Source organism: Meleagris gallopavo, chromosome 3 (assembly GCF_905368555.1).
Source record: "Meleagris gallopavo chromosome 3, MGAL_WU_HG_1.1, whole genome shotgun sequence".
NCBI lineage: Eukaryota > Metazoa > Chordata > Aves > Galliformes > Phasianidae > Meleagris > Meleagris gallopavo.
This window is the reverse complement of record NC_139406.1, coordinates 69,681,128-69,696,328: the sequence shown is the minus strand read 5'-3', so window position 1 is coordinate 69,696,328 and position 15,201 is coordinate 69,681,128. Positions and strand designations below refer to the sequence as shown.

The following is a 15,201-nucleotide window of genomic DNA, read 5'->3' as shown; positions in this document are numbered from 1 at the left end:
GTCCCATTCTTGGCTCCCTGCAGGACCGCCCAAAATTCAGACCCTGTGCCTGAGAGCACTGTCCAAATGCTCCTTGAACTCCAGCACTCGGACCGTGCCCAACCCCCTCTGGTGCAGACCCTGTCCCTGACCCCCACCCGCCCCTCCCCTGACGCAGCTCCATGCCGTTCCCTCGGGCCCTGTCGCTGTCACACAGAGCAGAGCTCAGCGCTGCCCCTCCGCTCCCTGTTAGGAGCTGCAGCCGCCATCAGGCCTCCCCTCAGCTCTTCTGCTCTGAGCTGCACAAACCCAGGGACATCAGCGCTCCCCATGCATCTTGCTCTTTTCATATCTTTCCCTTAGAACCTCTCTAATAGCAGATCTGGACCTAAAACATGTAAAGATAAATAAGAAGCTCATGTCCCAGTGAACTTCAAAGTCAGTATGGACAGATAGGAACCTATAGCTTTCAGTTTATAGACATTTTCTCCCTCATCCTTTCACTACATGCCCTTTTAAGAAGTCCATCCCAGCTTTCCTGTAGGCCCCTTTCTGGTACTGGAAGGCTGCTATAAGGTCTCCTTTGAACTTTCTCTTCTCAAGACTGAACAGCCCCAGCTCTCTCAGCCTATTCTCCTAGAGGAGGCGCTCCAGCACTCTGAGCATCCTCATGGCCCTCCTCATGGCCCTCCTCTGGACCAGCTCCAACAACTCTACGTCCTTCTTGCGTTGGGGGCTCCAGAACTAGATGCTGTGCTCCAGGTGGTGTCCCACAAGAGCAGAATCACCTCTCTCAACCTGCTGGTTATGCTTCTCTAATGCAATTGAGGATACGGTTGACCGCCTAGGTTGCAAGCGCACATCACCAGCTCATGTTGGGTCTTTCATCCACTGACATCCCCAAGTCCTTCTCTTCAGGACTCCTTTCAAGCCATTCACTATCCAATCGGTATTTGTGCTTGCCCAGACCCTAGCAAAGAACACTGCACTTGGAATGCAGATACTATCCATCTCCTATTATTTTTACAGAGCTCTTTATGTCAAACTATGAGAAACATGTGCATGGGCTGTGCTTGTGGGTAGGGCACCTCATGGGACTTATTTTATGCCTCTTTCAGGACAGTCTAATTCTCACTGGTATTTAGGAAGAGGTTCTTATGAGATGTTCAAAACCAGCTAAACACTGTCTGGGTTAGGTGGCTGCTGTAAGTCACTCACTTGAGGCTCATATATCACATAATAACAATTGAACTGTATTTAGGTAAAACATACAGTTGAACATAAACTCTTCAGAGTCCATAAAAAGTGTAACAACTCTTTTAAGGAAGGACACACATTTAAGACAACCGTGCTCTTGCAGAAGTAGGTTAGATCAGAGTTACTTTTTTTTTGCACTTCCATATATTAGGAATAACATGCAATTCTAAAACAGGTTATGTTGCTTTCAAAACCTGCATCACCACCTTGTATTCATCTTGCCAACACATCTTTCAGAATCTAAAAGCAGCAAAATTGCATAAATTGAAATGAATGTAATTTTTATAGATAAGAAACTGTTCTTATTATAGATGCTCATTAAAATTTAAAAAATGTTTTCTGCTTCTGTTACTAAATAACATATGCTTTAAAAATGTTTGCCACGATTAATTATTTAGCAACAGACAGTTAATAGGTACAGTAACATACTTTGGAAGCAATGCCTGTGTCTGCAAGTAATGGAAGTTCTCAAATATTATCAAACAGATACCTAGTAACTATAGATAGTTATTTAGAAGACAGGTTTTAGTAGGCTTCCCTTCAGTGTTCTGACTTCATGAGGTATAACAAAAGAAAGCAAAACATCCTTAAAAGACATACAGCTGTAACTTTGAACGTTCAGGAAAGAGTGGTTGAAAGGTTTGTTATGAATTATTGTTATATACTGTTATAAATTAAAGCGAGCCCTAGAAGCAATGGCCTGAAACTGACGAGCATGACAATGAAGGAAAGACAATTTTCTTATCTTCTGTAGCACAGGATCACCATTCTTGGGATAAAGATGGCATGTGGAAATTGTCTTTATTATTCCACTAATTCCACCTCACATAGTCCACCATTGCAGCAGAACACATAGCTTGCTTCATCTTCATTTTAAAGCAACCAAATAATCTCAGAGTCAGATGCTGACATGTTAATATGGCCTGAAGCATGGGTAAAGCAACAAGACAGCTGTCAACACTTGAAAGAAGGCATTTTTTCATTTCTTTTACATTCTGGATTCTTAAGTCACACTATCAGTTTCAAAACATGTACAGCTCTATGGCCATATTTTTATGTGTGGATGGTGAAATTAAAGAGAATTTTAAAAAGGCTTGGCTTTCAGGCTGGAAAGGTCAGAGTCTGTTAATTTCTTTGAAGAATTCAATCCATTATTTAAAGCAGAGCAGGAGAGTGATCACATTAGGCAACGCTCTAAATCTAGAAAGTGTACTTTAATTGCTTATAACTAGTTTGAACCATGTTGGTTGCAATGAACTGACTATAGTCAGAACTAATGCTGTCTTACAGATTCTCTGGTAGCTCTCTGTAAATTCAAATGCAGCACAGGGACTCCCCTTGTCTCACACACATTAGTAGCAAATGATTTTTAGTTTTACAAGAACATTAAGTTAATCATGCTAAAGAAAAAGCTACTTAAGAAGGCATTACTATTTCTTAAATGCCATTTCTGAAGTTCAGTATGAGATAACAGACTGAAAATATCATCAAAAAGCTGAGACTAAGATAGTCATGTATTTCAAAATGTATGTAACCATAGGAGTTACATTTCACATAAACATGCATAGCACTGCTAATAACTTGAAGTTTTGTTACAAATTTAGGGCTTTTTTTACCTGTTTACCAAAGTGCAAACATTAGGACTTAATGATTTAGTTTTTCTTCAGACTAACAATTATATTTAGGTAGAAGGGCAATTCTCTTAGATAGTGGATATATCTTTCCATAGATGTCCATTCACTTTGATGAAACATCAAATCTTCCTTGAAGGGATCTCTCTCCCTTAGGGCTGTTAAAATTCACTTTCAGAGGGTGTAATCTCAATTCTGTTTTCTACTAATTCCTGATATTGGCTGGATTCCTAGTAATACCTACTAGCCAGAGGGCATCTTTGCCATCTAGATCCACATTACTGGCCCCAGCATCCCAACACTAGAGCATCCAGGTGACAATGTTCTCATTTGGATGTCATGCATAGTTTTTTCACATCTTGAATCTCATCCATTTTTAGAGCTCACATAGTGATGGTGATCTCATCTTAAAGGACTCCACATAGCAGCTTTCCACCTTCAATACTTTCCCATTATATGGCAAAACTCATCAGAGAATAAGGCATACCTCTTTTCACTCTCTGGTAATTTGTTGTATGATGGGGGCCTCTTCCACACCTCACCTCTTCCCCTGATGATATTTCAAAGTTCTTACTTCCAGGCCAGTCCATGATCATTTCCAAGATTCTTGAACGATTACTGTTCCCCATCCAAGCCCAGTATGTAATCAGTGCAATCCACATACTCCAAGTACCACAGTTTGAGGAGAAGACCTTCCCTTAAAACATCCAATTTAGCACTGGTAGTCAAGGCTCTAAAATAAGTTGTGCTGCAGTACCAATCATATCTGAAGCAGTCCAAACCCCCTCGTATGCTGCAAATACCTCTTTTTCAGTTGCAGTAGAGCACTCTTTGGACCCTCTACATCCTTGACTCCAAAACTCATGAAGTCATCCAAGTCTCCTCTGAAGTTTTTTGCAAAAGACTCTAAAAGCGAGGCCTTTCTCCCAGGCTGCAGTGTAGAGCATGGTTTTTTTTATTTGTTTGGTTGTTGTTTTTTTTTTTTTTACATCACATTCATCATCATTATGGAAAATCATTTATTTGAAATCTTGAAATCTCGTTATAACTATAATTGATACTTGCAAAAACCCGCAATATTTAAAAACCTAACTGTAGATTATGACTTGGTTATGTAAGAAATTACCAAAGTACAATAAAATTTTAGCAAACTGTTGTTTGCTATTTATAAGGTTAGACTGCAGATAGAAAAAGACAAGTTATATTCCAAATATGAAAACTTGGAAATATTTTACTGCAATCAACATACAAAGATTTTGAAGTCCACTTTCTCATTTGGTTATTTCTAAATATTCATGAATTAGTAGTGGTTTATTTCCAGAAGTTAACACCACACAGTTAGGCACTTTAAGAGCCTTTTGTTTTCCTGATCATTGCTTCCATCATATCCCACTGCTCTTTGGTAACCTAAAAAAAGAAAACAGCATTTTATTGAGATTAATCTAATAATTACACATCCAATTCTTGAAAAAGAAAATAGCAGGCAAGAAGTTTAGTACCTTTTTCAAATCATTGAATTCTCCTGCCATAGAAACATATTCTCCGCCATCCATTCTAATAACCTAGAGAAAGCATAAGAGGTGTATTTAGCAACAACTTTTTTCCTGTAGCATTCCCTTGTATCTAAACTGTAAGTCATTTTTAATGATTCTGATCAAGCAAAATCCGAACACACTCAAAATGATGTAATTCAATCTTTTTTTCTAAAAAAAAGTTTTTTGAAGGTGCTTAGAAAGGTTAATAATTACAAGATTAATCATGATTTCAAATTTCAAAGTAATTTACTTGTTTCATTTCTGAAATACTATAATGTAACAGACACTTAAAAAAAAAAAATCAGAAAAACTCAGACCATCATCAGGTTGGCTGTATAAATGGAATCAACTGTAACTTACTGCTCCATTAACCCAGCTTGCATAGTCACTGCAGAAATAGGCAGCAAGATTTGCAATTTCTTCAACAGTTCCCAGGCGGCCACAGGGAATTCTCTCAATCATTTTCTTCTCAAACATGCCAGTTGGGTCAAGGCGGCTAAAAGCACCCTGAGAATTAAGAGAAACATATGAAGAGTATTAACTACATCAGAAATCAAAACCATAGAGAGATTTAAGCTTAACATGGAAGTTAATGTTTGTGAGCAAACGGCTTACACAATCTTTGTCATCAGAATTTAAAAAAAAGTAGGAAAGAAAAAAACAATTTACTTCTGTTGTACCAATATACATTTACACTGGGTGGTAAGCTGGAATTTAACCTGTTTGGGAGAGGCACACAAACGTAAAACACCCTTAATATACTAATATACTATTTGTAAAAGGGAGAGAAAGAGTAGCAAAGTTACAGAAACAAATAATATGCAACATAACGGACAACTGAAGAGCAAGAAGGAAAAAAAAAACCAAATTGTTGCAACGGCTAAAGAATTAAACTAAGGTGCTCTAGGCTCCTAATATCTGAATAGCTTAGAACAGCATGGGAAACGGAAGTTTTCTGACTCTTCCCAGCTCTTCCAGAAAGAAACAATTGCTCAAGCAGCATCAGGAACATTTATCTTAGGTTACTGAAGTTGTTAAAATGTATTCCAATTCAAGTAATTACAGCTCCACTCATGCCATTTAAGCCTTCAACGGCCATGTTTTTAAATGGCAGTTTATAAGCTTAGTAGTATTGTTCTCGTATGCTTCTTCCTTCTGTGATTTCCAGTAGTGTTTTCAAAAGACACAGAAGTAGCCCATAAAGCAGAAAGTCTTGATTTTGCAATATGGTTTTTAAGTAAAGCCAGTTCATAGTTTTACGCTTTCCAGAGAAATTTTAACTTGGAACTAGTATGACAAATGCAATGCTTTATTGAGAAAACAGAGCTTCTCGAGTGGGAAATATGCTATTAGTTTAAATCAGAAACATTAACAGGAAGTGGCAATCTTGATGTTTAAAGTATTAAACTTGCCAAAAATTCTGAGAATCTATAAAACAAATTCATCTTGCCATATGATATAGCAGATGCTGAAAGTCTATACAGATTCAAAAAGGAATAGGACAAAGGAATAGGATTTAAAAAAAAAATAATCCATCAAGATAACTACAATATGAAGAGTTGTATGTATCAAACTCTGTGCCACAGACTACCAGAGGCTGGAAACAAAAAAAGTAAATGTTATTACATGTTTTTCTTATACCTTTGGTTACAAGTCTACCGGGTACAAGGCCTGGAGAGCTTTCAGTCCAATCCTGTAATGTCATTTTAACAACACTGCTGATACTGTCACTTATCTATCCTTACAGTCAAGAAAGCTAAAGATGAGCTGTCTCGAATAGCACAGAAAACTCACAAAACAAAAACATAGCAACCTTGCACACACACCCCCAGAACAACAGTAAAAAAATCAAGAAGCACTATAGAGATAGTTGAAATACCATTATTAGCTGTTACTGCTCATAACTGTAATATTTGGACTCTGAAAGGGATTAGTCTCTCTCTTTTTGCAGTACTCATCCCTTCTTCTTCCTGCTCTAGATGGTCTAAGATTACTTCCTTCAAACGCTCCAGTCCTCCTTTTCACTCATATCAAAGCTTCACATTTCCTTGCTGCCTTATGTTTTTTCCCTTTCTAGTTATGTGGTTTTCAACAAAACTAGTGAGTTCCTGTTCTCAAAGACCTAAAAAAGACTCTGAAATTTGGAATTGAGGTACTTTGTTTAAAGAATCAGGAGTTCAAATAGAAATAGGCACTTGTACTCCATCAAGAACTCACTTCACTTGAGAAATAATGTACAGTCTTGTATGGGGCTGCTGAATCACGGCCTGAATCTTTGATTGATCACCTGAGGCGAGCAATGAGTCAGCCATGGGAGCACAGGTGAAGGCAATTCACCTGTGCTGCAGGAAGGGGTGGAGCCTGGCTCCACCTCTCCTAGACCCATTTAAGAGCTGACTGCCAGTGGGGAAGGATCTCTCTGGAGATCTGCACCATCAGGAGTTCATCTTGTGAGCCCAGGACAGGGTGAGTGACTTTCTCTTATTTCCTCCAATATAAATTATATTAGCCAAGCTCCTGGAGATATATATATCATCTGTATATCCATTGATTAAACAAGTCTCAAATATATACAAAAGAAAATATATTAAAATATTTTGGCATGTAATTCTTTGAAACACTCAAAAAAAATAAAGGTTTGTTATATTAGTATAGTAACATTCTATTTTATAAACTAATTATTGAACAAGTTATTTACTATTATTCCAGCACAACCTTCCAAAGAACTTATACTCTAATTTGGAGGTTATAGAAAAGTTTAGACTATCTTAAGTGCAAGCCTGTACTACAAAGCATATTGAAGGCTGCGTTTCACTTCATGCTATGTACCTTTGTTTTTATTGGACCTGGTTGAATCACATTGAATCTCATGCCATATTTACCCCACTCGGCGGCAAGAGACCTAAAAATGCATTAAAAAATGCATCAATATTTTAAACATATTATTTAAATAATGCTATTAATAAACAAACAACCAAATCTTATGTGCGAATACTAAAATTTGAGTCCTGAAACAGGCATTTCCACTTAAGGGGTTTTGATGTTTTTCTTAAGAACAACAGCATTTCAGAAGTAACAAAATTAAACCAGATTCAGAAACACAAGAATGCTAATTTAACAGATGCAGTTTAACTTTCTTGCATTGGCTCTAACACTTCTTGGTTCTATGAGAAGTTTTTCGAACTCACAAACCCGCAGGAAAAAAGTACATCTTTAGTCATAGTGTTGTTTTATAGCAAATTTACAAGCTTAACAGGCTCACTATATTCTGGCTAAGTGCCACAGTCCATGCAAGGAAAGGGACAAAAGTAGGCAGTCATAAAGAACAGCTCTGCTAAACACAAAAAAGTTACATGACAGAGCCAACTCTAAGAGAGACAAATTGAGCAGCTAGTGGAGAGGAGTGGGCAAAGAGGTGGGAAATACATGCAGGTGATGAGGAAAAAAAAATGTACCCCAGTGGAAATGCTGCTCCTATAGTAGCAATTGATGTAAGATATTTTAAAACTGTAATTTATTCCCAAATGCATCAGATGCTTTCTAGAGACATTGCAAATAGAACTATTTCAACCAAAGAAACACTGATTCCATTTTTATTCTCTTCTTCTAACCACAGCAAATGGCTTTTGGCTGATTTTGTTCTATTGAAAAATAATAGAAGGAAAAAAAACCCACTAAGCATGAAAACTCCTAATAATTACACTTGCTTTTACAAAATACATGCATTCACATTTTCACTTCTTTGTCATGATAAAATTTATCACAGTAATAGCAGTTAGCACTTCATTCTGAAAGAAGCTGTCAGTATATCATTTTGTTGCAAGGATACTAGAGGCTGGAAGGTTGTCTTATCACACTGCATGGGAAGACTACGTTAATTGTACCAACTAGCTCTGTTTTTATATTTACCCTATCGCAGAGATGTGTAAAGCAACTTTTTGTCTATTACTCACTTGCTCATTGCTTCTACACCAGCTTTGGCAGAGGCACTTGGCAACACAAATCCTGAACCACTCTCTGCATAAATGGTTGTAATAGAAAGGAATGCGGCTCCTGGAAGTTGCAAGAATATTAATAAACAAAAAACAACACACACAAAGATCAAACTTAGACAATAAGTTAAAAAGCAAGCTCAGTGGTATAAAAGTTTGCAGTTTCAGTGTAAGGGATGCTATCCGCTGAGTTGAAAAAAGATTTTTAGAAGAACCGCTCTTTTTTCCCCCTTCAGTTCCCCCTATTCTGAATGTTAGAGTTGCTCAACATACATGAAAACAGGCCTATTTTAGGCTATTAAAGCCTAACTTCAGACTTCTACTGATAAGGGGCCCAGGATAAACAGAGCTGTGTTGAATGAACCTAACACAGAAGCAAGAATAATAAAATTACAGCCCGTAAGTTTGAAGTACACTTCAATTCATACACATATTTCTAAAGTTTATACTCATAAAAAGGAAAATATCTAAGCAATTTAGCCTTCTCACTTTGTGAATGAGAATGCATAAATAATATGCTAACAGATTACAAACCTCTTTTACACGTCACTGCAAACTTACAGTCTAAAAGCAGAGCTCTTCTATTATTTATTAAAGCACATTTAATACAGGTCACCCTGCAGTCCTACAGTATGTGCTAATCTTCTTGTATGTGTCAGATGTATAGCGTCCTGATAAAGATAAATAACTATCTCTATTAAATATTAAAATATTTGCATTGGGTAGAATTTCTATCACTTCAGAAATTAAGGTCTCTGCTCAAATAAAAAAAAAAATTAAAAAAGCAAACAAGTAAAAAGAAAATGAAAGCAGATAACAAAAGGGCAAACAGATACACACCTGATTTACTTGCAAAAATGTATCTAAAAACAAACAAACAAAAATCTTTGTATAAAAGATGCTTACATACAAAATCCCCTAGAAAGAAGGCATGCAAGAAACAGCAAGAGAAATTTCTGTGTTTTGTAAGCTTAGTAGGGAAATAAAGAGAGAGAGCATGAAAGTGAATGACTTCTATATCTTGCAGAATTTGAAGGCAGAAGTAGCAAAAGTAGTTTTAATTCAAGAGCAAACGAGACAGACATTTGTAAAGCTATTAACATATTTGCTAGAATGATACAATGATACAATTGCAGAGCTGAGAATGGGGTATTAACTAAGAATGAAATACTTCATCAAATGACCAGAACTACTACAGAATTGCAGAAACACATATACAACGTTAAGTTTATATTGTTACCATTAATACAGTATAAAATTTATAGGAAGTACAAAGCACTGAGTACATTTTGAGAGTTTACTCTGGAGTTAGAGGAATACAGTGCAAATAAAAAAGGATTAATTCAGCATAGTGGATGTACCTAGAGAACATCATTTGCAGGGCCATATGAAAAATCACAACCTACCTTACCACTTGAAATACTATTTGATGGTATCATACTAGATGATCTTTAAGGTCCCTTTCAACCCAAGCCATTCTATGATTATATGACACCAATAAAAAAAAAAGCCTCAAAGGCAGTATTCTCTAGTACCATTAGCCCAATACTACAGTTGTGAATTATTTATATATATACAAGTCTAGGAGGAAAATGTTAAGTGATATTCTTTATTGTTGGTCATTTAAATAAATAAATGTCACATGCTCAGCTTCTTAACGAAACCAACACAGATACAGAAGACCTGGGAGAAATAACATATGCTTTAAACAAAGTTTCTTCAGTTTACAAATGTTTTTACAATTACTGTAAACTCTGCAAGCAGATTTTCAAACGCAACCTCTATATTCTGGGTCCAACCTTAAGAACAGACTCAGTGGTAAAATAACTGCTAACCAGTCCTGCTGTTTGATTTTTAAGTGTGGCTTCTTTCATACTCACAAAACTGGATATTACACATAAGCACTGTAAGGGAAAGAAAGCAAGTAACAGTATGCTACAAGGGCTTAGGTATTACTTAATGTAAATTGAATATACCTTTTTGTACTTTAATGAGTTCCTTTCCAATTTCCAAGGTTACAAAGGCGGTACCGTTAAGTACAATATCAGTTATAGTTTTCCATGCATTAGCAGAAAGTCGTTCAGAAGGGGAAATAAAGTTTCCTGCTGCGTTGTTTATCACAACCTGAAACACAAGGAGTTAATTAAAAATAACCCTTCCTGAGAGAAGGTCTTTCTAGATTACATACATTTTCTATGACAGTCATTTCCTTCATACCTACTCAGAGCATTTTCAAAGATAGAAGTTGTTTTCTTTCTCCACAACACTTACATTAGGATGTCCTGCCACTTGAATTAATTCAGCAACAGCATTCTTAACAGAAGCTGGATCTCTCACATCACACTGGATGGCATGGACCTGTATAACAATGGAAAGGCAGCCTTAAGACTTCAAATGCTTATCACACCAATTAAACAATTCCCCAGAAGCATATAAATGCATAAAAAAAATCTATACCCATTTAATGTGTAATTAAAATTCTCAGTTCTATGAAATTTACCTTATTCCCTGTTTTAGAAGAAATTTCTTCTGCCGTTCCTTTCAAAACATCAAGTTTTCTAGAAATAATCATATATCAGTGAATTTCAATTAAATGCAATTACAATTCAGAAAAATAAAAAGCTGATGAGCTTTTCTCAGCAGATATGAGCTAAGTTTTAAAAAGTGATGCATATGTGTTTGCAAAAGTTTTCATGAAAACAGCTTCAAAATGAAAATATTTAGTTACTAATTTTCTGAAAGTTAATAAAAAAAAAATCTAAGTAGCTTCTGTTCACTACTACTTAAAAGTAACTGAAATGACTATGGAAGAAGAACAATCTTAAACTAATCAAATGTAGTAAGTTAGCTAAGTACTTTCCTATTCAGTACATAATGAAAATAAACCCAGCTTTATCTACTGCTCTGCTAATACTTTACAAGGGCCAGGTTTCAAATATCTAAATTACTACTTGGAAGAATGTCAGAACACTAATTTTATTTTCAAAATGAAACTGCTTTTCTTGTTTTTACTGTATCACTAACAGAACTGTATAAGGATTATCTTTAAGTATTAAGAGGAATTATTTTAATTCTTTATTGCTATTAAAATCTGTATAATGAAACCTATATTAATACAGAAATGTTCAATAACATCCATTTCAATTTTGTGCTCTTTTATGCTTTAGGGGGATTTATGTCTAATATTGTGGCTTGTTTATTTTTCTACCCCAACACACAAGATTTTTCAAAGTCTTCTCATCAGGTCTTCGGTATTTCCCATGCTACACTATAATTTAAAAATGAACAGTGTAAATAAATTAACAAAGCAAATAAAATAAATTTATCCAGCTTGCAGAGAAAAGAAACCAGATCCATTCAGCACTCAACACTAAAAGCTCCAAAATGTGTTAATTAATGTTTACCGGCTTGCTATGACACACGTGGCACCCAAACTGGATAAAGTTGTTGTCATGCCTTTGCCAATCCCAGTACCTCCACCAGTTATAAATGCCACTTTCCCTTGAAAGGAATTTGGTGGCAACATCACTTTTTGAAGAGGTGAAAAGAATGCAGCTTGTGGAGCTTTGCTCTCTTGTAGTAACACATTTGGTCCATGGCTGAAGAACTGAAAGAAAGAAAAAGAAAAAAAATTCCATTTCCATTTACAGGACCGTTAATAAAGATTAGATTTGCTTGTGAAAGTAACAACTTTATAGCTACATTCCTGTTACACAAACTGAATACAAAAATGATTAGCTTGCATTTATGTTGAAGTTACTAAAAGCGCACCATAGTGTAAAACAAATCCTGAACTAGTAAAGTAACTAAGCCACTTTTAGACATTCCATTCCAACTGCAAAAATACTGAGAACATATTTTAATCACAATTTTGATTATTTCAAATGTTAGCAATCCTTATGGCTGTCTGTTTTGCTCATGTATGTGGAAATACCTTACCAGCTAATTACTAGATTTACAGTAAGATTTGAGTTTCACATTCATATACATACTGAATACCATTTACAGCAAGTTAATCCTAGATTAACTAGCTAATTTTTGCAAGCAAACGTGAGGTTGGTACTTACTAAAAACAACAGCAAAAAAACATAAAAAAAACACCAGAGAAGAAAATTCATTATTACATTTGGTAATACATGTTCTAAGAAAACAGTATGCAATACTATCTCATAATACTAATCCATGCAATAAGTTACCCAACTCTAGTGTAAGCAATAAGTAATCTGTAGTGTCACCAAGAAAAATAGTTAAGAGGGCATTTCTGTAATCCTCAAGTACTGGAGTAGATCTTCAAACTGAATGATGTGACTTGGCACAGCAGCATTACATAAATAGTTAAGAAATTCACAAATTATTTGGAATATGGAAGTTACCTCAATCTGGAACTGAAAACATTTCTAACTACAACAAAGTTTGGTTATTTCTTTAAGTGAGAAAAATTAGAATAACTTAAGCAATATTTATCTTCTCCAGTACTAACTTGTAATTGAATCTTTAATGCGTTCTTTTGACTACAGAAGCTTCTAGTATAATTTTAGGAAAACTTTGTGTTTACTTTTATATGGCACTGCTCATAAAAACATAACATTGTTATGCCAACAGGAAATGCGTTGAAGGAGGAAAGGCTACTTTAAAACAGTATAAATAGAACAATAAATAGCTTGTAGCATGTACAAACTCCCACTTGCAACACTGAAATTAATAGGAGACTATTCGGCTATTGCTAACAATGTCAATGAGCTGGAGTCGAGGTGCCACTTCATCAGGTTAATGGGATAAACTCTCCAAAGAGGTTTGATAGTAATGGACACAGCCTCCTCCTTTGCTCACCACCACAGAGATTGTGCAAGCAGCTCTTGCTGAAGGAGGCAGATAGAAAGCAGGCCACAGAGCACGGGGTATTGCATCAAAGTTAACAAATGTCCCTGAAAGCATCGAGCCCACGTGTTAAAGCAGTCTGCTCGGGGACTCGTCACTACTTTGCACAAAGGGCTTCCTTGAAAGGATTTGTTCCAAGTAATCATTCCAGCACTTAATGTCAAGGTTCTAAACTAAATTACAGGCGTAAAGAGAAGCATAAAGAAGCCAGGCAACGTGAGCGGGAGAAAAAACAAACACCCCCGTACCCAGGTGGTGGAAGTAAATCACGAAATTACCACAAAAGGCTCGCCCGGAAGAAGTCTTTCCTAAGAAGGCACGCCCCCACCAAGCGGGGGTGGCACCGCTCCGACCTTTCACCTAGATGGTATCGTGCACTCCTGCAGCAGATACCGGCGTGGCCGAAGGGTAGCGGGGAGGATAATGGGGGTACCTCAGCCCTGAGAATTTCTCGGCCCACCCTCAGCTCTATGAGAGCGAGCGGCGCCTTACCCATCTGGTGCCGGGGAAGCGGATCGAGCCATTGCCGCAGAGAGCAGTCCGGCCGATCATTGCCGCCGCCATCTTGTGCTCCGGAGGTGGGGGTGTGCGCCGGGGCGGTGCGGAGCGGCCGTTCCCCGGCCCCTCTCAGCCTTGTCCGGCCGCGGGAGGCGCGCTTCTGCCTCGGTGGCTGGAGCGGGCGGAGCGGCGAGTCCGGGTCTGCAGCGCCCCTCCGGCCTCGGCTTCTGCCATCACCTCGAGTTGCCCTGCGGGCTATGCGAAAGACACTGACACTTTATGAATAATCTTCAGTTTGGGTGCTACTTAGGAGTATAGGAAGGATTTAAGAATACTTACATTCAAGCATCCAATCTTCTCTGGTTGATAACAAGTTGGGAGGTTTACAGGGAAGAAAATACCCTTTTTTTTATTTTTAGTTTTGTGGCATAACCTGAGCAATTGTAAGAATGTAAATGTAACATCTGTAGGTGAAAAAAAGTCCTTAAAAACAGTAACAGTTAAAAAAGCGTGGTCTGAAGGCATCTAACTAGCGCTAGTCTTCTGCAGGGACAATTGCCTCAATAATGTGTTATAGAAATGCCATGAGAAAATCAGTATGTAAGTGTTGGCAAACATGATTCAGGCTTTCAAAGTCCTGGCCAGGTGTGACAATGGTTGTAAACTTACCCCAGCCGAGTGTAAGTACCAAGGAGAAAGCTAGTGCACTGAAGATATGGTGATGGTGAAGGTTTATGTTTCTATTCAGGGTAAAAGATGAATGGTGGATCACCTCAAAGTTCTATTTAGATACTGTTTCAGAGTTGATAGACTCTGGTGCTATTTCATGAGTTAATGTATTGAGTTAAGCTCGTTGCCTGTATGGGTATCTAAAAGGCCTCTTTCCGTGCTGGTAGTCACTGAGGAAACTAAGTTTTGAACTCTGATGAATCATTTTTGATCAGGAAAATAAAGGAATATGTGGAGAACCAAAAACTTAAAGAACAAGCATTCCTTTGATCAATCAGGATTGGAGGAGCAGTGAGAAAGTTAATGGGAATCAATAGGAAAATGACAGCAGAAGATAAAATTGGATAAATGCAGGGAAACTGAGAGTACAAATACTATAATATGGTTTACAGGATTCATACAGTTTCTTATGATGATGATTTGTCATATGAGATTGTTATCACAAAAGCCAAGCCAAAAGGATAAGCAAGCCAGAAAAATGATAATGAACTGTACAGAGAATATTGAAGTACCATTATACAAAGCTGAAATATAGCCTCATCTATGATACATCATAGATTTTTGGTCACCCTAGTTCAAAATGGAAATTGTAAAATTATGAGGGACTGAAAAAATGAGTAAAGGCGATGAAGAAAACTTGTTCCAAAAGGTATTAAGGCACCGGGGTCATTTATCTCAGAGGAAATGCAGGAGGGAAAATAT

At 37.1% G+C, this 15,201-nt stretch overlaps 1 protein-coding gene across 2 annotated transcripts; it reads right to left on the bottom strand.

The window, feature by feature from the left end:
• Positions 1-4,080: 4,080 nt before the first annotated feature.
• DECR1 (2,4-dienoyl-CoA reductase 1) lies at positions 4,081-13,928 on the bottom strand. 2 transcript variants are annotated; one of them, XM_010709114.4, is made up of 10 exons: positions 13,765-13,928; positions 11,799-12,001; positions 10,895-10,952; positions 10,666-10,752; positions 10,371-10,518; positions 8,356-8,455; positions 7,232-7,304; positions 4,763-4,909; positions 4,367-4,429; positions 4,081-4,274 (listed from the first exon to the last, which is right to left on the bottom strand). In XM_010709114.4, the coding sequence occupies exons 1-10, from the start codon at positions 13,834-13,836 to the stop codon at positions 4,215-4,217; spliced, it is 1,011 nt and encodes a 336-aa protein (XP_010707416.1). In that variant the 5' UTR covers positions 13,837-13,928; the 3' UTR covers positions 4,081-4,214. The 2 variants fall into 2 exon arrangements, with proteins under 2 accessions (XP_010707416.1, XP_085077509.1); XM_085221383.1 differs by lacking the exon at positions 13,765-13,928 and adding an exon at positions 13,521-13,543.
• Between the last annotated feature and the right edge of the window lie 1,273 nt (positions 13,929-15,201).

Coding starts and splice junctions, on each gene's coding strand:
- DECR1 (XM_010709114.4), bottom strand. CDS start 13,836: ATGGCGGCGGCAATGATCGGCCGGACTGCTCTCTGCGGCAATGGCTCG. Junction 10,953..11,798: donor ACGTGTGTCATAGCAAGCCG/GTAAACATTAAT, acceptor GATTATTTCTAG/AAAACTTGATGTTTTGAAAG. Junction 7,305..8,355: donor GGTGTAGAAGCAATGAGCAA/GTGAGTAATAGA, acceptor ATGCATTTTTAG/GTCTCTTGCCGCCGAGTGGG.